This window comes from Leucoraja erinacea, chromosome 5 (assembly GCF_028641065.1).
Source record: "Leucoraja erinacea ecotype New England chromosome 5, Leri_hhj_1, whole genome shotgun sequence".
In the NCBI taxonomy this organism is placed as follows: Eukaryota; Metazoa; Chordata; class Chondrichthyes; order Rajiformes; family Rajidae; genus Leucoraja; species Leucoraja erinaceus.
This window is the reverse complement of record NC_073381.1, coordinates 85,316,323-85,339,498: the sequence shown is the minus strand read 5'-3', so window position 1 is coordinate 85,339,498 and position 23,176 is coordinate 85,316,323. Positions and strand designations below refer to the sequence as shown.

Genomic DNA, 23,176 nt, shown 5'->3' with positions numbered 1-23,176 from the left:
TCACATAGCCTACAGCTAACAATGGATCGTTTCATCGATCGTCGTTACCTTTTTGCAAATCTTTCATTTATGTGTTCTGTGTCTCTATATCACCGCCTATATCTCGTTTCCCTCTCCCCTGAGGCATGCAATCAGTAACATTAATCAGAAGGACACTGGACTTGTTTCCTCTTCGGGGCATTTTAGAGTCGAGAGGCGGGGTTACGTCAACTACATCTTTCCATTTGGGAAGCCCCCTGTGGGTGTTTTCCTGCAAAAGAGGGCGGTAGTTTGAATAGAGATTGGCATGTTTTTAGATGTGGGCAGCTGACGGGATGCTGGAGGACCAGCGAGACCGGGCGCGGAGCACTAAACAGCGACGGCGGCTGTTGCTACGCTGCAGCGCTGGATTGAAATTGAGAATGAAAAGCATGAATCAATGAGCCATTATCGCCGCCCCGGCCCGCTCCCTTTCACTCAAGGGCATTTGCACTGGTATTTTTGCAAGTATCGCACGCAGTCAGCAATATATTAAGGGACATGTAATAAATGGACGTGATGACACCAGTGGGGACACGGAGTGCTGGTCAGGCTGCATCCCTGGAGAACATGCTCCACAGGACTGCTTTAAATTAGCATTGCAAAGCAATAAGTAATGGTCAGCGCCCGGCAAGTGGAGAATTGCCGCCTTCTGCTGTTATTTATTTTGCTAACGTTCCGGTTTTAGCCAGCTGGTGTCACCTTGAGACGCGAAACCTTTCAATGCAGAGCATATTTCTACGCCAGTCTCTGGAGCGGATGCACAATAATGCTGAGTTTTATATTCGTCACTTGGATAACATGCAAAATACAGCTTACGCTGTACCTTGGTAAACATGACAATAATAAACCTAAATCTTCGCTCTGCCCAACACATTGTCAACTCGTGAACGTAACCTGTCCATGCTGTCTGACGCGCTGTTACTCCAGCACTTTGTGGGGTTGTTTTTGTAAACCAGCATCTGCAGTTCCTTGTGTCTGTTCTCCTGGCTTAGTAATTAATTGTGTCTTTGGGATTGGAGTTAAAGAGGTTGTTTAGAAAAAAACAGCCATTTTATTCTTAGAGTCATAGTTATATAACACAGAAACAAACCCTTTGGCCCAACTTGTCCATGCCGACCGATCATCTACGCTAATCCAATTTTCCTGCGTTTGGACCATATTCCTCTAAACCTTTCCTTTCCACGTACCTGTCCAAATGTCATTTAAAGGTTGTTATTGTACCTGCCTCAACTACCTCCTCTGGCAGCTCGTCCCATACATCCACTGTGTAAAAACATATTGCCCCTCAGGTTCCTATTAAATCTTTCTTGGCTTCCATACTCTGGGTAAAAGATTGTATATTCACCCTATCTATTCCCTTCATGATTTGATACACCTCTTTAAGATCATCCGTCAAGTATCCTGCGCTCCAATGAATTAAAGCAAGTATGGAATGCTTCACAGAATTACGTATCATAATTGCACATCTTTCTTTATCGAATAACCTTTTATGGCTGTTGTTAAACTTTAATCTTCCTTCACCTTCCTCACAGTTGACTTCATGAAATATTCTGAACATTGGCAGCAACACTAGGTGCTGGTAATGCAATTGAGGCTCTAATACACTCTCCCAGGGGCTTGAGAGTTGTGAAGACGTAGCCCTTTAATGGACAAGTCATAGAGTCATACATCACTGATCCAAGCCCTTCGGCCCAACTTGTCTATGCCAACCAATAATGCCCATCTACACTAGTCCCACCTGCCTACGCTTGGTCCATATCCCTCAAGACCTTTCATATCCATGTACTTCTTCTTGCGTATGGTGTGCACAGCTTAAAGTTGTTTTTTGATTTTACTTGATTGTGCACACCAGGCTGATTGCATTCGTCAAAACAGAGCGGACCACGTGAAGGTTGCAATCTCCCACACCATATCCATGTACCTGTCCAAATGTCTCTTTTAAATGTTGCTCTGGATCTCCATTTCTCCCTTCACTTATCCCCTATACATTTCCTTATGACACAGAAAAAGGCTATTTGGCCCATCAAGCCTTTGACTGCTAACAGCTCAATCCATGACAAATTGACCTGTGAGCAGGCATAGACTGCCCCCTGACTAATTTTCCTGGAATCTATTCTCCCCACATTCTCGTCAACTTCCCCCAGGTTCTACCTGTTCCCACACTCTGCGGGCAATTTACAGCAGCAAACTAACCCACCAACTCTGCACATCTCTGGGATCTCGACAGCCGAGAGGATGGGTCCTACCTTACCGACGCGTGTATCTCAGGCGCTCGGAGGCAGGATACTGGCTTTGGCACCGGAGTCCACTAGGAAACGGTGGCCTGAATGGCGATCACGGACATAGAGGCGTTGGTTTGGGCCGATCGTGTTCGCTTCTATGGTCGATCGGCCGAGGCATTTCCCTGACACGAGCAGGGGCTCCGGCATCTTCGGGCTTCGGGTCCGTAGCGCTGATGGTAGTAGCACCAACGACGTCGGCTGTAGGCCACTGGAAACGGCCATGTTTCTTCGGCGCTGGGCTGGGCTTCTTCTTCCTCCCGATGTTGTCTCAGTTGCACCCGTGCCGTGACAGGGGAGCGGGTGAAGGCACTAACGTCCCGCTGTCTGTGGGCCCACAATTTGTCAGCTCTCTCCGCGAGGTGCTGGGGGTCGCTGAAATCAGCTCCGGTGAGCATCAGTTGGACTTCATCAGGCATCTGCTCCAGGGACGCCTGTTCGAAGAGCAGACATGGGTGGTACCCATCCATCAGGGCTAACATCTTCACCATGATGGTGGATGGCCGCCGATCGCCGACACTGTCCATGTGTAGTATCTTCGCCGTTCTGTCTCTGCGACTGAGACCTGGAGTGTGGAGCAGCAGGGCCTTCAGCCCTTCGTATTTGGCGATGGTCGGCGGGTCCCCGATGTAGGGCAACAGCCTCGAGGCACAGTCTTGTGGCAAAGCTCCCACCACATGGAAGTACATGGTATCGTCTGCTATGATACGATGGAGGTAAAACTGTGCCTCAACGTGGGCGAACCACGCCTGAGGTTGGTCGGGAGAAAACGATGACAATTTGAAACCCGGTGAGCCCTGCCGCGTGCCAGCCGATTCTGCGGGAATGTAGTCTTCCTGCATGAACTACTTGTCTAACGACAGCTAGACAGGTCGAGGTCACCAATTTGGCAGTCGCAAGAACGACAACTGAGTTTTCAAACAAATTTTTATTCAGAAAATCACTTAGTTTGCAGGCTCTCACGGTGGTCAGCACTGAACTAACGCGCAAAAGCAAAACCACGCGAAAACAAGCAGCCCCTCCCGAGTCACGTGACCGCGGCTTCCGAACGACGGGTTCGATACCTGCGTGCGCCAGTAGGCGCCGCCACAATATAACTGATCATTGTTGTACATTTATTTGTGTGTTATTGCGTTAATAGGCCTGTAAAGCTGCAGCAAGTAAGAATTTCATTGTCCCATTGCCGACACTTTGTTGACTCTTAAAGCTCAGTCGTGTGCAGTCGGGAACTTTTATTGCTCAAAGATCAGCAGAAACCTGGGACCTCGCTCCCCATGGATAGAAACATAGAAACATAGAAATTAGGTGCAGGAGTAGGCCATTCGGCCCTTCGAGCCTGCACCGCCATTCAGTATGATCATGGCTGATCATCCAACTCAGTATCCCGTACCTGCCTTCTCTCCATACCCTCTGACCCCTTAGCCACAAGGGCCACATCTAACTACCTCTTAAATATAGCCAATGAACTGGCCTATCCATTGTGGATAGTGGACCCGAGACTACAAACATTCATAATGCATAAGGAAGGAGACCCGAGTGGAGGGGATCTGAATTTGGCAGAATCCAGATTTTTGAGGGGGGTAGACGGGAGGCCTGAGATGTGGTGAGTTTTGCCAGGGGCATTAGGACAGTGAGTGAGAACGTTGCTGAAAGGGTTAGTTTACTATTCTTCAGTAGCATACAACCCAGCGATATTAACGTGGAATTCTCTCATTTTAGGTAACTAAATTACATACAATTATTCCCATACATACAATTTTCCATTATCTCCTCCTCTTTTCTCAGTAACCCACCTTGATGCGCACCCATTCTCCTTTTTCCTTTCATCCCACTCCCCCACCCCCACCCTTCCACATCCGTCTCTTCCTCTGGCTTCACATTTCATGCTTCTATCCTTATTTCCTTAACTCACACTTTCTTCCAAAGAAGAAGGGTCGCGACCCAGAACGTCGCCTATCCGTATTCTCCAGAGATGCTGCCTGACCCGCTGAGTTACTCCAGCACTTTGTGTCTGATCGATGTAATTCACTGACATCTGCTGGTATACCAGTAGACTGCAAGGGGAATACGCAGCCAATTAGAATTTTTTCAATAGGTCGGAGCCCTTAGTGAGACAAAGGACAAAGGACATTTATTATCACATACACCAATTGGTGTGGTGAAATTTGACTTGCCATTGCAGCACACAAATAACAACATCAAAGGATTTAACAATAAACATAAAAACATTCCCCCACAGAGGTTCCCACTGTGGGGGAAGGCAGCAAAAGTCCAGTCCCCTCCCCAGTTCACCCATAGTCGGGCCTATTGAGGCCTCTGTAGTCGCCGATTGCATTTGTAAAATGGTGGCAGTGACTCCAAGTGATGCGATTGCCACAGAGGCATTGATGTTACGGATGCCTCGGGTGTCTGGATCAATCGCTAACGTTTGTCAATGAATGACAAGGTGTCGGACCAATCCCGTTCCTGGAGATTATCCTGAAGGTACAACAATTTAACTATTTCAAAATGTAACTAGGTACAACAATTCTTGTAGCAAATATAGATTTTTTAAAGTGCTTCAGTGTTTCAGTGTTTCATACCTATTTATCATTTCAGCTTCATGTGCATTCGGCATCAGTTTTATTTTGGCTTAAAATCTGACGGGGAACGAACATGACGTTGAAAAGCCACCATTTTACAAACGCAAGCTCAAGCACCCCCCCACCCTCCCGTCTCCCCCCGACCAATGATGTGATGGACGCAGGTGGCTGGACCAATCGCTGACCTTTGTCGATGACTGACCAATCTCATCTCCGGAGACGTCATGTCTGTTCGGCGGCTTTTCGACGTCATGTCCGCTCTGCTTCTTGTCTTTGCGGCGTGGTGTCCGTTCGGGTTCGTATTCTTTTGGCATGATGCACTTTCGGCTTCATGTCCTTTCGGCGTGATGTACTTTTGGTATCTTGGCTTTTCGGCGTGATGTACTTTCAGTATTTTGGCTTCCACTTCTTGGCTTTGGCATCCCATCCGGGTACCAAGGGCAGAAACTGATAGAGATATATAAAATTATGATAGCGTAAACAGTCAGAACCTTTTTCCCAGGGTGGAATTGTCAAAGAGGGCACAGCTTTATGGTGAGAGGGGCAAAATTTAAAGGCAATGAGCAGGGCAAGTTTTTGACACAGAGAGTGGAGGGTGCCTGGAACGTGCTGCTAAGGAAGGTGGTGGAGTCAGATACGATCATGGCTTTTAAGAGGTTTTTAGGTAAACACAAGGATGTGTAGGGAATGGAGGGACAGGCAGAGGAAATTTGTTTATTTTGGCATCATATTTGGCACAGACATTGTGGGCCGAACGGCCTGTTCCAGTGCTGTACTTTTTCACTTACTTATCCAAGGCTAGCATTTATTGCTCACCCTCAAGGCCAGCTTGGAGTACACAGTGGGTCTGGCAGATCTCAGTACACCAGACACAGACAGCAGACCCCTGAGTCTGCAGAGCGCCGACATTACAGCTGGGAAGTAAGGGGGAGCATCTTACTCCCCAGCTAAAAACACTCAGCGCGGCGGGGAGCATCCATGGAGAAGGCATAAGGTGAATGATTGCACACCAGATCTGGCTGGGCTGCTGGACAACAAAACGTGACACCAGGGTTATGCATGAGTCCCGTTTCCCTCTACAGGTGTACAGGTGCCTCTGCCCCACTGAGCACACCCAGACAGACACACAAAGCTGGAGTAACTCATGGGGTCAGGCAGCGTCTCTGGAGAAAAGGAATAGGTGACGTTTCGGGTCGAGACTCTTCTTCAGACTGAGAGATAGGGGAAAGGGGAACGAGAAATATAGATAGTACTTCGGACAAATTAATGAAAAATAAGCAGAAAGCAACAATAATCAAGGAAATGTGGAGTCTACAATGGTTCATTGTTGGCTGTGGGATAGATGATAGCAAGCACACCCAGAGTTATGTGCGATTCCCAACATCTACCGAGCTTGGCAATGTGCTTCCTGCAGTGTCCACAAGGGGGAGCTTCAGTCACACGTATACCCAGAGGTTTGTGCATGGAACATAGAGACATAGAAAATAGGTGCAGGAGTTGGCCATTTGGCCCTTCAAGCCTGCACCGCCATTCAATATGATATGATCAAAATCAGTACCTCGTACCTGCTTTTTCCCAATATCCCTTGAACAGCCCGACATTTGAACCTCATCACATCTTCTACAGATGCACCATAGCAGGCATACCATCGGGTTGCATCACAGCTTTGCCCAAGACCGTAAAAAAAATTGCAGAGAATTGTAGATGTAGCCCAGTCCACCACACAGACCATACTTCCTACCATTGACTCCATCTGCACTTTACGTTGCCTCAGGAAAGCAGCCAACATAATCAGATGCTGCCTGACCCATTGTGCTACTCCAGCACTCTGTCTTCTTTTCCAACATAATTAAAGACTTGTCCCACCCTGGCCATTCCTCCTTCTCCCAACTCCTATCAAGCGGAAGGTACAGAAGCTTGTAAGGGTGCAACACCAGATTCAGGAACAGCTTCTTCCCCTCTCTTCTGAATGGTCCTTCCATATGCTAGGGCACTGATTCACCTCTACCCCTTTGCTGACATTAGGCTTTGTTTATTGAACTGATGCACTACAATGCTGTGAACAATATTCTGCGTTCTGTATCTTTCTCGTTGTTCAACATACCCTATAATCATAGAATCATACAGTATGGAAATAGGTCCTTCGGCCCAACTCATCCAGGCTGCAAAGATGACCCATCTAAGCAAGTCCCATTTGCCCGTATTTGACACATAACCCTCTAAGCCTTTCCTATCCGTGTACCTGGCCGTGTTTTTTTAATTCTGTTATAGTATCTGCGTCAATGACCTCCTCTGGCAGCTCGTTCCATAAACCCAGTGAAAAAGTTGCCACTCAGTTTTGTATTAAATCTTGTCCCTCTTACCTTAAACACATGTCCTCTTGTTTTTGATTCCCTTGCTCTGGGCAAAAGGCTCTGTGCATTCACCAGTAAATCCTCTCTGCCCCTGTCACATCCTTCCCAAAGTAAGGAGAGCAGATTTGAATTTCCAGAGACTCCAATTTCAAAGTAACATCTTCAAATTATGTGATACTTTAACTAACCGCTCTCCTGACCATGCCAACACCAAGATCTTTAAAGAGTCATGAGAGGGGAGAAGAGGGAATGACACGGGTGAAAAAGTGATTATGACGAAAGTTTTCCCGAGGCAGCATGAAGTGTCGATGGAGTCAATGGTGGGGAGTCTGGTCTGTGTGATGGACTGGGCTACATCCACAACACTCTGCAATTTTATGTAGTCTTGGGCAGAGCTGTTCCCAAACTAAGCTGTGATGCAACAAGATATGGGGCATCTGTGGAAGTTGGTAAGAGTTGTTGGAGATATGCCAAATGTCCTTAGTCTGCTGAGGAAGTAGAGGTGTCGGTGTGGTTTCTTGGCCAACCTTGCTACAAGGTGGTTGGACCAAAACAAATTATGGGTGATAATTACACCTTGGAAATTGAAGCTCTTACAAATAACATACAACATATCAGAGCAGGAACAGGCCCTTTAACCCAAAATGTCCATGCCGAACATGATGCCAAGTTAAACTAAACTCCTCTGCCTGCACTTAATCCATATCCCTCCATTCTCTGCATAAACATCTGCCTATTCAAAGCCTCTTAAATGGCACTCTTGTATCCGCCTCCACCACCACCACGGTGTGTTCCAGGCACCTTTTATAGATTTGCCCACATATCTTCTTTTAACCACCTCCATTAATGCTGATTGGGGCATGTTCTCTGTCAACAAAGTCAATAATGAGGCTCCTTCATCTTGCTGACATTGAGAGAGAGGTTTTGTCTTGACACCTTGTTACTAAGCTCTCTATCTCCTTCCTGTACTCCATCTCCTCATTGTTGGAGAGTCAGCCCACCACAGTGGTGTCATCCGCAAACTTGCAGATGGGGTTAGGGCAGAATTTGGCTGCACAGCTGTGAGTGTGCTTGGAGTATAGTAGAGTCTGAGAATGCATCCTTCACCAGAATATACCGATCAAATCTCTGCTTTATTAAATATTTCTTCACATGTCTACCACTCCTAATATACTTACATACCCTCTATCTGTAGAAACAAGGAACTGCCGATGCTGGTTAATACATTAAAATGACATAAAGTGCTGGAGTAACTCAGTAGGTCAGGCAGCATCTCTGGACAACATGGATAGGTGATGTTTCAGGTCGAGAACCAAAACATCTCTTATGCATGTTCTCTAGAAATGCCGCCTGATGCGCTGAGTTACTCCAACACATTGTACCCTTTATCTGTCTTGTCAGGCCATTTTAGCCCATTTTGTCCCGTTTTGTAACTGCCTTTCATTTGGGATACTAGTCTCAGACCTCGAACTGAAGTTAAAACCCTCTTGTGCCTTCATTATTCTCTCTTTGTTTATTCTGTGATCATACTGGAATGTTGCCTGGGTTTCAACAACTAAGTTACAGAGATAGGTTGAATGTTAGGTCTTTATTCTCTGGAGCGCAGAAGGTTAAGGGGGGACCTGATAGAGGTCTTTAAAATGATGAGAGAGGGATAGACAGAGTTGATGTGGACAAGCTTTTCCCTTTGAGAATAGGGAAGATTCAAACAAGAGGACATGACTTCAGAATTAAGGGACAGAAGTTTAGGGGTAATATGAGGGGGAACTTCTTTACTCAGAGAGTGGTAGCGGTGTGGAATGAGCTTCCAGTGGAAGTGGTGGAGGCAGGTTCATTGGTATCATTTAAAAATAAATTGGATAGGCATATGGATGAGAAGGGAATGGAGGGTTATGGTATGAGTGCAGGCAGGTGGGACTAAGGGGGAAAAAAATTTGTTCGGTACGGACTTGTAGGGCCGAGATGGCCTGTTTCCGTGCTGTAATTGTTATATGGTTATACTGTAACTTAATCCTGTTTGATTACATAATACTTTAAAGGAGGAATTCAGAAGTTCTGTCAGAAGGTTTAGACCTGGACCATTAACTGTTTTGTGTAGGAAGGAACCGCAGATGCTGGTTTAAACCGAAGATAGACATAAAAAGCTGGAGTCACTCAGCGGGTCAGGCAGCATCTCTGCAGAAATGGAAGAGGTGACATTTCGGGTCGAGACCATTCTTAAAAAATAACACTATCAAGGAAACAGTCCATTGCAGGCTGTGGGGTAGGTGATCATGTGTTATACAGACAATGAAATTCAACAGTATGACAACCAGGGTGGGGGTGGTGGGGGGTGGGGGGGGGATGGGACGGACAGAGGGAGAGTGGATGCAAGGGTTACTTGAATTTAGAGAAATCAATACTCATACCGCTGGGTTTATATGGTGCGCAAGCTGTCCAATTAACTGTTTCTCTCTCCACAGATGCTGCCTGACTATTTGCAACATCTGCAGTTTTGTTAATCAATCTCAAGAATGTGTCAACATTGCCCCTTCTCGGCTGGGCACACCAGCCCCTCTGACTGATGTACTGTATGTGGGAGGACGGCCTTGCCAAGTAGCAGGCAGAACTAATCAGTGGATCAAAGGAACAAAGGTAAAACGGCAGGGATTGGATAGGGGATTAGGGAAGAGAGTTGTCATGGCGACTTAAAATGGTAGAGGAGGCCAAGAGGGTAGGCATCTAACTCTGGTGCCTTTGTGTGAATTGCACGGTAAACCTGGAGGAACCTGTAGGGACGGTTCACTCCACAATAACCACACACATTGGCAGCGGTTCAGAGAATGTATGTTACTGAGGGATTATGTTTTGTATGGCCAAGATAGGTCAGGTTACCCCCAGCAGTTCCCTACACATAGGATTAGCTGGCATTTATCCAAAGTAGTTTAGTTCAGTTTAGAGATACAGCATGGTAACAGGCCCTTTGGCCCACCGGGTCCTCATTGACCAGCAATCGCCCCAGAATACTTTGTAACTTTGTCGGTGCCCTTTATGCGGTGATGTATATGCAAAATAAAGAATCTCACTGTGATAATGTCACATGTGATAATAAAGTATCATTCATTCATGCATTTACTAGTTCCAAGCTACACACTGGGGACAATTCACATAAGCCAATTAACTTACTAACCTGCATGTCTTTGGAATATGGGAGGAAACTGGAGCACCCGGAGAAAGCCCACATGATCTCAGGGAGAACGCACAAACTCCATACAGACAGCACCCGTAGTCAGGATCAAACCCGGCTCTCTGGAGCGATAAGGCAGCAACTCTATCACTGTCTAAACCTTTCCTTCTACATACCTGTCTGCACTTGGAGTACACATGTCATGAAGTTATGTGATAGGAGAAAAATTAGGCCATTCGGCCCATCTAGCCTCCGCCATTCAATCATGGCTGATCTATCTCTTCCTGCTAACCACATTCTCGTGCCACTCTATCCTCTCTCTCTCCACAGCCACACTGTCCAGGCCTTTGGTGTTAATATGCATTACTCACCCAGGCCACTCCGACAGCACTTCCCAAATGCACCATCATGGACAAGGGCAGTATGTGCAAGGAAATACCACAAAGTCCCACGCCAACACAACATGGTTCATTCGCTCATGTGTCAGACAACGTATAGCTTGCAGTTGGCTTCTGTCGTCGTCCAACATGCAATACATCACCATTCCTTCACCTTCGCTGGGCCTAATTCCTGGAACTCCGTCCCCATAAGCTTTCATCAGAAGGACAGTGCAGTTCGAGAAGGGAGCTCAAAATGACCTTCAGGGCAAAAATATACCTATCTATACCGTCCTGTGACGTAGTGTGTGCCTCAGGGATCAGTGCTGGGGCCATTGCTGTTTAGTGCTTATCAATGACTTGGATGAGAATGTAGAAGGCATGATTAGTAAGTTTCCAGGTGACTGAAGTAGATGGTATTGTAGATAGCAAAGATGGTTATCAAAAATTACAGCAGGATCTTGATCAGCTGGGCAAGTGGGCTGAGTAATGGCTAATGGGGTTTAATGCAGATAAGTATGAGGTGTTTCATTTTGGGAAGTCAAACTAAGGCAGAACCTTCACAGTGAAAAGCAGGGCACTGGGGAGTGTTGTAGAGCAAAGGGATCTAGGAGTGCAGGTGTGTACTGGTAATTCTCTGAAAATAGTGTCATAGCTAGATAGGGTGGTCAAGAAGACTTTCAATGCATTGGCCTTCATCAGTCAGAGTATTGAGTATCGATGTTGGGATGTTATGTTACAGTTGTACAAGATGTTGGTGAGGCCACACTGGGAGAATTGTTTTCAGTATAGGGAGGATGTCATTAAGCAGTTTATTATATTATCGTAACATGAACCAGGGTACAATGAAAATCTTTTGTTTGTGTGTTTTCCAGTTAAAGGAAAGACTGCACATGAAAGATAATAAGCTGGGAAGAGGATAAGCTGAAAAGAGTGCAGAGAAGATTTACAAGGATGGTGCCAGGACTCGAGGGCCAGAGTTGTAAGGTAAGGTTGGGCAGGCGAGGACTTTATTCCTTGGAGCGCAGGAGGCTGAGGGATAATCATAGAGAGATGTATAAAATCATGAGGGGAATAAATAGGGTGAATACACAGATGCTTTTTACCCAGGGTAGGGGAATGAAGAACCAGAGGACATAGGTTAAGGTGAGAGGGGAAAGATTTACTAGGAACCTGAAGGGCAGGTTTTCACATAGGTGGGTATATGGAACTAGCTGCCAGATGAGGTAGTAGAGGCAGGTACTATAAACAGTATTTAAAAGACACTTGGACAGGTATGTGGATAGAGGGAAAAAAAGGCAAAGCACAAGTAAATGAGACTAGCTCAGGTAGACCCCTTGCACAGCATGGAAGAGTTGTGTTGTGACGCATGTTTCTATGCTGCATGACTCTTATGTTTATCTCCTCCTTAACTGATATGGAGCCCGAGAAACTGTACAAAGTCTTCTAGGCGTGTCGCTTACCAGGATCAGATACAGGAAGTATCTGAGCCAAAGTAAAGATAGGTCTGTTTTTGCAATAAAGGGATGAATGAGATGGCCTGACCGCCACATCAGGAGTTGGGAAGATCCAGAGGGTGTGGACAAGGCTCAGTCAGGTCAGGTCATGTTTACTGTCATCTGCTCGACCACGGTCAAGTACAGGTACAATGAAAACCTTGCTTGCTATTTTGTCTTGATAACCTGTTTGGCAAGGATCGGTTCCTGTGCTATATTGTTCTATGGTCAGTCTACACCACCCACTGAAGCCGTCCGTTCCCCATCCAGGCAATTCTGAGCTTGTTGCAACCTCTTTCACCAAGAAGAAACCGGGATAACAGATGCACCATCAACTTCACCTCCACATCCACTGCAATTCACACACCCAGTAACATACTTGTCCTGAGCGAGAACAGGCACGCCATGTAGACACAAATAATTATCCAACTTAATTGCCTTTTCTGCTTTTCCCACGCCAAGACAGGTGGATGTTTGGATATGGATCATATACAGGCAGAGATTAGTTAAACATGGTATTGTGTTCGACTGTGAATTAGACAGTAGCCTAGCTTGCGGAAAGACCATTCAGAAGCCTGATAACAGAGAAGAAGCGGTTCTTGAGCCTGGTGGTGTGCACTTTCAACCTTGTGCATCTTCTGCCCAAATGGGAGAGGGGGAGAAGAAGGGTTGACCAGCAGGGCCGGATTTACGTTTAAGCTTGACAAGCTTAAGCTTAGGGCCTCAAAATCTAGGGAGCCTCCGGCCAAGCTGTTTTTTTCCCAGAGTAAAATAAATCCAGAGAAACAAAAAAATTGGAGCGCTATCAGCGTTTCCACTTTGACGGAAATTATCCGAAATTCTGGTTCCGGCCCGCTGGAAGTTTTGGGGAAAAAATTGCCACCATCCCGCTTGCGCAGTTGGGGGAAGCCGGTGACGCAGTAGCGACGCAAAATGTCGCTGTCTCTCCGCGCGTGCGCAGTGGGCCCGGGCGGGTTCAGATCTCCATTTGCACTCCACACAATCACCTCGATGCCTCGTGTCTACTCTAGGAGGGGGAGAGGGAAAGGGGGATTATCTTTAGTGAGATTGCAAAGTTAAGGTAGGTTTTAGAGCAATTATATTTTCTCCTCCATATGAATAATATCAAACAATTGGAACTGCTTTATTTTTCTTTAACAATACTGAAAATATGAATTCCATAATTTGCGACTTTCATTTTGCATCACATTCTAATGTGTACACACTAACACAGTCGAACAGTAACAGGCAATCAAATCAACACACAAAACATTTTCTAAAAAAAGGTTTTATTTACTGAAAAAATGGACAGTATTTTATTTGCAGTGTTTGCATGCTCCTTTACAATGTTTTACATAACATTTTACAGTCCAACTTGATTATTAAAACAATGACAGCTTCAATTCTTGATTTAAAAAAATGTATACAACAATGACCCAAATCATCCCATTCCACTCATTATTCTTGACTCAACCAAAATTATTTCTGAAATATTGGTCATAAACTTGGTGCAAAAATGCTCCAAAATAAGGCTCAGAATGTACCAGAGAGCATCTAAAACCCCAGACCCCGGCCACAAGAGTCTTTGAGCTTCGCGCTTGTGATATGCGCTGCGTGCACTTGTTTCACATAAAATTTTTGTAATCCTGCCATGCACCCCCCTTTTTGAAAAGCTTCATACAGGCTTGGTGTATAATATTTTTGATACTGTCAGAGGCCTTTCTTACTAATGCTGTCACAACGCACTGTAGTCTCAGTAACTTCAGTAATTTTCCTTGCCCTCCATTTCAGAATAATAGTGTTTTAAGCCAATAACTCGACACTAGCCCTGGCAATAAATAAAAAGCGCAGCTTTCCATCCCTTATCTCATTGGCCACGCTCGCCTGCACAACGGTGTCAATCTGGTGGACAATCTCCCAGATGTACTGGAGGACAGAGGGTCTAAGGGGGTAAAGGAACTGAAAGACATTTTCATTAGGCGAGAAATAGTATTGGGTAGGCTAATGGGATTGAAGGATGATAAATCCCCTGGGCCTGATAGTCTGCAGCCCAGAGTCCTCAGGGAGGTGGCTCTAGAAATAGCGGATGCGTTGGTGATCATTTTCCAATGTTCAATAGATTCAGGATCAATTCCTGTGGATTGATAATGTTATCCCATTTTTCAAGAAAGGAGTGAGAGAGAAAATAGGGAATTACAGACCAGTTGGACTGTCTTCGGTGGTGGGAAAGATGCTCTAAAGAGTCAATTATTAAAGAGGTAATAATGGGGCATTTAGATAGCAATAAAAGGATTAGTCCAGGTCAACATGGATTTATGAAATGGAAATCATGCTTGACTAGTCTTCTGAAATTTTTTGAGGATGTGACAAGTAAAATGGATGAAGGGGTGCCAGTGGATGTAGTGTATCTGGACTTTCAGAAAGCCTTTGATAAGGTCCCGCATGGGAGACTGGTAACTAAAATTAGAGCTCATGGTATTGGGGGTAGGGTGTTGACATGGATAGAAATTTGGTTGGCAGACAGGAAGCAAAGAGTAGGAGTGAACGGGTCCTTTTCCGAATGGCAGGCAGTGGCGAGTGGAGTGCCGCAAGACTCGGTGTTGGGGCCGCAACTGTTTACCATATATATTAATGATTTGTAAGAGGGAATTAGGAGCAACACTAGCAAGTTTGCGGATGACACAAAGCTGAGTGGCAGTGTGAACGGTGAAGAGGATGTTAGGAGGTTGCAGGGTGACCTGTACAGGTTGAGTGAGTGGGCAGTTGCAGTATAATATAGATAAATGTGAGGTTATCCACTTTGGCGGCAAAAACAAGGGGGGCAGATTATTATCTCATTGGGGTTAGGTTAGGTAAGGGGGAGGTGCAGCGAGACCTGGGTATCCTTGTACATCAGTTACTGAAAGTCGGCGTGCAGGTACAGCAGGCAGTGAAGAAAGCTAATGGAATGTTGGCCTTCATTACAAGAGGATTTCAGTAAAGGAGTAAAGAGGTTCTTCTGCAGTTGTAGGGCTCTGGTGAGATCACATCTGGAGTATTGTGTACAGTTTTGGTCTCCTAATTTGAGGAAGGACATCCTTGTGATTGAGGCAATGCAGCGTAGGTTCACGAGATTGATCCGTGGGATGGCGGGACTGTCATATTAGCAAAGATTGAAAAGACTCGGCTTGTATTCACTGGAGTTTAGAAGGATGAGGAGGGATCTTACTGGACAAGCTAGATGCAGGAAAAATGTTCCCAATGTTGGGCGAGTCCAGAACCAGGGGCCACAGCCTTAGAATAAAGGGAGGCCATTTAAGACTGAGGTGAGAAAAAGCTTTTTCACCCAGAGAGTTGTGAATTTGGGGAGGCCAAATCACTGGATGGATTTAAGAGAGAGTTAGATAGAGCTCTAGGGGCTAGTGGAATCAAGGGATATGGGGAGAAGGCAGGCACGGGTTATTGATTGGAGCCGATCAGCCTTGATCACAATGAATGGCGGTGCTGGCTCGAAGGGCTGAATGGCCGCCTCCTGCACCTATTGTCTATGTTTCAATGGCACTTTATTGTCACATGGTGGCTAGTAGTAGAGCTGCAGCCTTACAGCGCCAGAGATCCGGGTTTGATCCTGACAATGGGTGCTGCCTGTCTGGAGTTTGTACGTTCTCCCTGTGATCTGCGGGGTTTTCTCCACGATCTTCTGTTTCCTCCCACGCTCCAAAGACCTGCAGGTTATTTGGCTTGGTTAAATTGTTCCTAGCGAGTCGGATAGTGTAAGTGTTCATGGATAGCTGGTCGGTGCGGACTCGGTGTGCCGAAGAACCCGTTTCCACGTTGTATCTCTAAAATAATGTATCAAGGTACAGTGAAATGCTTTGTTTTGCGGGCAACCCATAAAAACACACAGCAGACTAGGCAGAACACAAATGTCGCCACATTTCTGGCGCCGACAAAGTTACAAAGGTTCACCGAACAGTCCTATCTTGTACAGCAGCCCCTGCCGCTGGGTCCCCCCTTTGTTCCAGGGCCCTCCTCGCTCGCCGATGGAGCAACTCAGCGGGTCAGGCAGCATCTCTGGAGAACATCGGAAGGTGACATTCCAGGTCGGGACCCTTCTTCAGATCCAACCCGAAATGTTGCTTTTCCATTCCCTCCACAAATGCTTGTTGACCCGCTGAGTTCCTCCAGCACTGTGTTTATTTTCTCTAGATTCCAGCATTTGCAGTTCCTTGTGTCTTTGGATAGTGGGACAAGGGTGGGAACATCTATACACAGTGAGGAAGAGGGAGAGGGAGGGAAGGAGGGGGAGAGGGAAGGAGGGGGAGAGGAGAGAGGGAAGGAGGGAGAGGGAATGAGGGAGAGAGGGAAGGAGGGAGGGAGAGTGAAAGTGAGAGAGAGAGTGAAAGTGATAGGGAGTGAACGAGAGGGAGGGAGAGTGGGCGGGTTTAGGCGGACTTGCGGCTGTGTGTGCAATCTCTGCCCCGCAGTTGGGACCAAAGATTATAGAGCGGAGATGCTCTAGGATCTTTGGTTGTGATCTGTGTGCCGGCAGGCTGTGGGACATTGTGCAGGCATGGAGGTCGGGGCCCGGCACAGCGGGCAGGGGGCGGTGGGCAGCCGGCGGAACCCGCGGCCGTTCCGGGGCCAGCTGCACGGCTCTCTGCGGCGGGACTGCCTGCGGGCTCGGCAACTCTTCGACGACCCGCTCTTTCCGGCCGGCGGAGCGGCGCTGGGGGACGTGGCGGTGCCCGTGGCTCAGTGGAAGCGACCTCGTGTGAGTTCAGTGAGCGGGCAGAGGGGACAGAGCCGGCCGGGCTCCGGGCTCCGGGCACCAGGCGGAGGGAGGGAGGGGTTGAGGGAGCCTTTGGACTTGAAACGTTCGAGATAAATACAGCGCGGTAACACCGAGTCCACGCCGGCCAGCGACCCCCGCACATTTACACTATCCCACACACACTTGGAGTGCGGGAGGAAACTGGGGATCCCGGAGAAAACCCACGCAGGTCACGGGGAGAAGGTACAGACAGCACCTGTAGTCAGGGTCGGACCGATGTAATTCTACCGCTGCGCCACCGTGCTGAACCAAGCCGTCCATGGAGCTGGGGACAGAGCGGGGCAAACAGGGCGGCATGGTGGCACAACGGTACACTTGCTGCCCAGGGCTTCTCAGGGACAGGAACCCGCGACGCCCATCTCATACAACGTGGAAACGGGCCCTCGGCCCAACTTGCCCATACCGGCCAACATGTCCCAGCTTCACTAGCCAGCATTTGGTCCATATCCCTCCAAACATTTCCCATCCATGTACCTTCGTAAAAACATCGGGATAATACCTGCCTCAAGTACCTCCTCTGACAGCTTGTTCCATATACCCACCACCCTTTGTGTGAAAGGGTCACCCCTCGGATTCCTATTTATCTTTTCCCCTTCACCTTAAGCCTATATCCTCTAGTCCTTGATTCACCTCTGGGAAAGGAATCGATAAGGTGCTGCCTCTATGTGCCACCTTCCCCCACTGTGTGCTTCACTCCAGCATCTGAAACTCTCCTCTACTTCCAGGACATCCACGGCAACCCCCAGTTCTTCGTGGGAGGGGTCAGTCGCTTCGATGTGTGTCAAGGAAGCGTGGGTAAGGTGCAAACATGTTAAGGAAGGAGCTGCGGATGTTGGTTTAAACCGAAGATGGACACAAAGTGCTGGAATAACTCAGCCGGTCAGGCAGCATAAAAGGAATAGGTGACGCTTCCAAATCGAAAGTAAGAGAGACCTTCTCTATCGTTTAGTCTGAGGAAGGTATCTGACCCAAGACGTCACCTATTCCTTTTATCCAGTGATGCTGCATGACCCGCTGAGTTATTCCAGCACTTTGGTCAGGCCACATTTGGAGTATTGTGTGTAGTCCGGGTCACCCCATCACAGGACGGATGTGGTGGCTTTGGAGAGGATGCAGGGGAGCTTTGCCAGAATTATGCCTGGATCAGGGAGTATAGGGTGATTTCACCAAAGGTCAAATGAGCGTAGATCCCCCCTCACGTGACCGAAAATTTTAACTGGAGGACATATGTCACATCGGTACATGTTAGTGAATGGGGAAACACGCACTTTCCCACCCGTTAAAAACATGGAAAACGGCCGATTTTTGAGCTGAAATTTTCTGTGCTAGTCGGGGTGACCGTGAAGCACAGCGACCTAAATTTTCAGGCAAAAAAAAAGATAGAAAGTAAGGTAATTACAAGAGGGAACTGAAGGTGGAAAACAGCGGAAGTGAACAGCAGACATTTGCCGTGGAGATTTAAAGATCCAAAATATCGGGAATTATCGCGTTTACTCGCTGAATTTCATCAAAAGTAAGTTAATAATGCCTTACTTTTGATGAAATTCAGCGAGCAAACGCGATAATTCCCGATATTTTGGATCTTTAAATCTCCACGGCAAATGTCTGCTGTTCACTTCCGCTGTTTTTCCATGTTTTTAACGGGTGGGAAAGTGCGTGTTTCCCCATTCACTAACATGTACCGATGTGACATATGTCCTCCAGTTAAAATTTTCGGTTAAGTGAGGGGGGATCTACGCTCATTTGACATTTGGTGAAATCACCCTATTAGCTACAGGAAGTGGTTGTACAATCCTCAATTGTTATTGGCAGTAAGAATCTTTTTCCCAGATGGAAATGTCCAATGGTAAAGGGTATCGCTTTAAGGTGAGAGGGACAGAGTTTAATGGAGATGTGCGGCCATTGTATGGTGTAGGTGGAGGTCCCGCAGAGGTGTGGAGTGGCAATGAGGGGGTGGGGGAGGATCGAGGGGGTGAGGTGAAGGGGAGCATGGTGTTGTGGTGGGGGTAGCAAGGTGGGTTAGGGTGGGGAAGTGGATAGAGTGGTGGGAGGGAATGGGATCCTGGCGAGCAGCGGCTGGTATTAACTGCCCTCTCCCCCGTTCCTCCCCAGGGGACTGCTGGTTCCTGGCAGCTTTGGCCTCGCTGACTCTTCGCCGTGATCTCTTTGCGCATGTCGTGCCTCCGGGCCAGGACTTCCAGCAGGATTACTGCGGGCTCTTCCACTTCCGGGTTAGTCAGTGTGATCCAGGCACCTATCGCCAGCTAAGGAGCAGTCCTAAGCTACCATATACCTAATTGGTGACCCTCTGACTATCTTAAAGTGGACTTTACTGGACTTTATCTTGCACTAAATGTTATTTCCATTATCCTGTGTCTGTACACTGTGGATGTTTGATTGTAATCACGTATTATCTTTTCGCTGACTGGTTAGCACTAAACAAAAAGCTTTTCATTGTTTGTCTACTTTCACTGTACCTTGGTACACATGACAATAATAAACAAAACTAAACTAAACTAAATGTACATGAGTACAATCAAGCCGTACACAAGTCCAATTGGTCGTGAAAAGAGGAAAATACCAGTTGAATAAAGTGTTACAGTTACAGAGAAAAAGTCCAAATCTTACAATGACGAAGCTCATGGCTCAGCTTGGCTTATGGAAGGGCCATTCAGTAGTGTGATTACAGCATGGAAGAAGCTATTCCTGAGTCTGATCGTGCGCGCTTTCAGGCTTCTGTATGTTTGCCCTACAAGAGAGGAGAGAAGAAGGCGTGTTGAGGTTTCTCTCCGAGGACAGTGAATCTCTGGAGTGCTGTGCCAGAGGGTTGTGGGGGCAGGAACATTGGATGCATTTAAAGTGGAACTGGTTAATTATCTGAAAGATGCAGGAATGGAGGGCACTGGAGAACTGGTGTAGAGGAGGAGGTGAGGCTGGCATTGAGTGGTGGGGCAGGCCTGAGTGTCTGTGTGTCCTACTCCTGCCCCTGTTTCGCTGCGTTGTGTGAAGGCGAGGCATATCTTGGTCTCCTGTTCCCAAAGTGGCTGCTTTGCAAATTAGGCTTACAGAAGGTTTGATATTTACTTTACAGGGCTGGATTTTTGTGAATATGACAAAAGGTGAATAGAGACCTGAGCTTGTTCCTTCATACTGTGTGACTAAGAATAGTTTGAATCCGTCATTACAAACATGCTTTTGTGTTGAAGACAATCAGCAGGTGGATTCAATAAACCGTTCACAGCCGGGCAGAATTAGCATCACGGTCAAAGGTGGATACTTCGGTCCTGTTGTTAGGGAGAGGGAATGAGATGTAGTGATCCCTTACTGTGATACTGGGAGACTGGGGACTGGACTGGCTCAGTTTACTGTCGTCTGCATGACTACAGTGAGGTACAGGTACAATGAAATTCTTACTAGCAGCAGGCACATAGATTCAGACAACATACCTAAGTATACATATTATGTATAACGTATATTATGTTCGTATATTACTTCATATTATGTGTAATTATACACACATCATACATTATGCATACATCACAGAAATGGTACATAAATTACATACATTATACATAAAATGCTGCATAAAGAACATAAATTCATCCTGTTTTTCCATGAATTCTACATAATCTGTGCATACATTCTACATACGTTTACATGCATGTCATGTACATTGCATAAATTACACATAATGCTACGTAAATTACATAAATTCTACATACTGTAATTTTCAGAAAATTCAACTTAAATTATGCATTCTACATGTCACACATGAATTCTACATAATTTGCTTATACATTTTAAAATTTACAAAAAATTCAAATTATGGAAATTCTATATAGATTACCCATGAATAAGCGAGTTTGGTATTCTGAAAACCGCAAGGAATCATGGGATTTGTCAAAGGTCATTTGTGATAACGAAAAAGCGAACTCGCGCTGTATAAACTGTGTATAAATTGTTAACTATTCTACCAATTAATTAATCTAGAATTCTGTCAACTTGTTCTGCTCTTCACACACCACTTACACAGTCCCAGTTCTAGTTCAGTTAATTATGCTGCAATTATGAGATATTCAAAAAGTTAAAGAATTCATTATTTTCACTTAATCCTCAATGTTTGCTACTGGAATAAGAAAATATTACTTGTGTTTGAAACATTTTCTTATCTTTATTCATAATTTATGTGTAAAAATATATTTAATCTGAGGAACGGGGTGCCAGTTAGCGGGAGAATGGGGTGTAACAGTGAGAGAGAGGGGGCACGTGCGAGTGGGAGACAGTGGGAGAGACTGGACCGGCGGAGAGACATTCTCGGCAGCTGAGCTGCTGCGTGTGTACAGACCTGCGTTTCATCCGTAGTCAGGATTGAACCTGGGTCTCCAGCGCTGCAAATACTGTTGAGTTGCTACTGCACCGTCCCTGTCCCCTCCTGAGGGTCCCATCCCTGTCCGATGGCGGCTGGAGATGTCCGGGGTTAAAGGAATAGGTGACGTTTTGGGCCGAGACCCTTCTCCAGAGATGTTGCCTGACCCACTGAGTTACTGCAGCATTTTGTGTGTGTCGCCATTGATGACTGGTGCTCGGGTTAACCGACAGCCACTGGATAAGGCGAGAGGTGCAGCTGACCATCCCCGGCCCACCGGAGAACGGGTTCCTCGGGAGTTGGAGCAGAGTTGAGCTGGAGTTAGCGCTTCTTCTCTGCGCTGGCTGTAAGCCTTAGCTGCCACTGCTCCGGGTCGGTGTTCCGTCAGTCTAGGGTCACCCCGGACATCTCCAGCCGCCCCGGATAGGGATGGGACTCTTGTGAGGGGACGGGGACAGTAGTGAGACTCCGCTCACAAATCTGCCTCCTGGGGTTATGCAGGAGAGGGCTACATGGTTCGCCCCTGTATAATAACCCTGTGTAACCCGGGAGGGCAGCCAAGTGAGAATGGAACCCATACACCCAGGCTGAGGGGGACCGGACCATGATTCCTTAGATTGTCACTGCTGAGATTTCTGCATGGACCAGTGGAGAAGGGAGAAATTGTGTCGCTAACTCCAGTTACAATTGAACAGTGCTTGCAGCGCCGGAGACACGGGTTCGATCCTGACTACGGATGAAACGCAGATCTGTATAACGCAGCAGCTCAGCTGGCGGGAATGTTTTTCTCAAGTGACCCATAACCTCGGCATGCGCAGTCGGAATAACGAACTCGCTTATTCTACAAGACAGTAAAAGTAACGGCCTGTCTAGAATACACAAGACATCAGTGTAAAGCACATGAAACGGGGCCATGATAGCGCAGGGGATGGTTTGTCCACTGTTGGTGTTTGGGGATGTTCAAAGCTTTCAAATCTTTATCTTGTCTCTTTAAATTTTAGTTTAGTTTATTATTGTCACGTGTACTGAGGTACAGTGAAAATCTTTTTTGTCACATGCTATCCCGTCAGCGGAAAGACAAGATTGTGTAGCCGCGAAAATGCGTTCCCGTGACGCCATGAACATGTGTCGCTGTGAACATGTGACACCATGAACACGTGACACTGAATACATGATGCCATGACCGCGTGTTGGTGGCCGTGACCCTATGACCTAGTGACCCTGTGACCTCTGCTTCCCCACAGTTCTGGTACTATGGCGACTGGGTGGACGTTGTCGTGGACGATTGGCTGCCCACCGACGACAAGGGTCAGCTGATCTTCGTCCGGTCATGTGACATTAATGAGTTCTGGGTCTGCCTCCTGGAGAAAGCCTATGCCAAGTGAGGGGGGACGGAGAGGGGGGGGGGGGGGGGGGGGCGGGGAGGGGGGGTAAGGGCAGGAGGGATAGGGAGGGGAGACAGGCAGGGGAGGGGGGGTTTGACAAGGAGGGGAGGCAAAGGAGCCAGCGCACAGGGAGTGGGGATGGAGTTGTGGGGATGGGGGGGGTAAATGGGGCGGGGAATGAGGATACGGGCATGAGGGACAGGAGGGGCGAGGGAGTGGAGCGAGGGCACACGGGGAGGGAGTGGAGGGAGCAAATGGAGAAACTTGGTCACGGGGAGAATGTGTAAACTCCATACGCACAGCACCCGAAGTCAGGATGGAACCTGGGTCTCTGGCA

At 47.1% G+C, this 23,176-nt stretch overlaps 1 protein-coding gene across 1 annotated transcript in view; it reads left to right on the top strand.

Annotated features, from left to right (window-relative positions):
* The first annotated feature begins 16,714 nt into the window (after positions 1–16,714).
* LOC129697512 (calpain-1 catalytic subunit-like) overlaps positions 16,715–23,176 on the top strand; it is a 30,207-nt gene continuing 23,745 nt past the window's right edge. The window contains 4 exon segments of the mRNA XM_055636146.1: positions 16,715–17,028; positions 17,814–17,883; positions 19,201–19,319; positions 22,699–22,835. Coding sequence (XP_055492121.1) covers positions 16,828–17,028; positions 17,814–17,883; positions 19,201–19,319; positions 22,699–22,835 — 527 coding nt within the window. The 5' untranslated portion in view covers positions 16,715–16,827.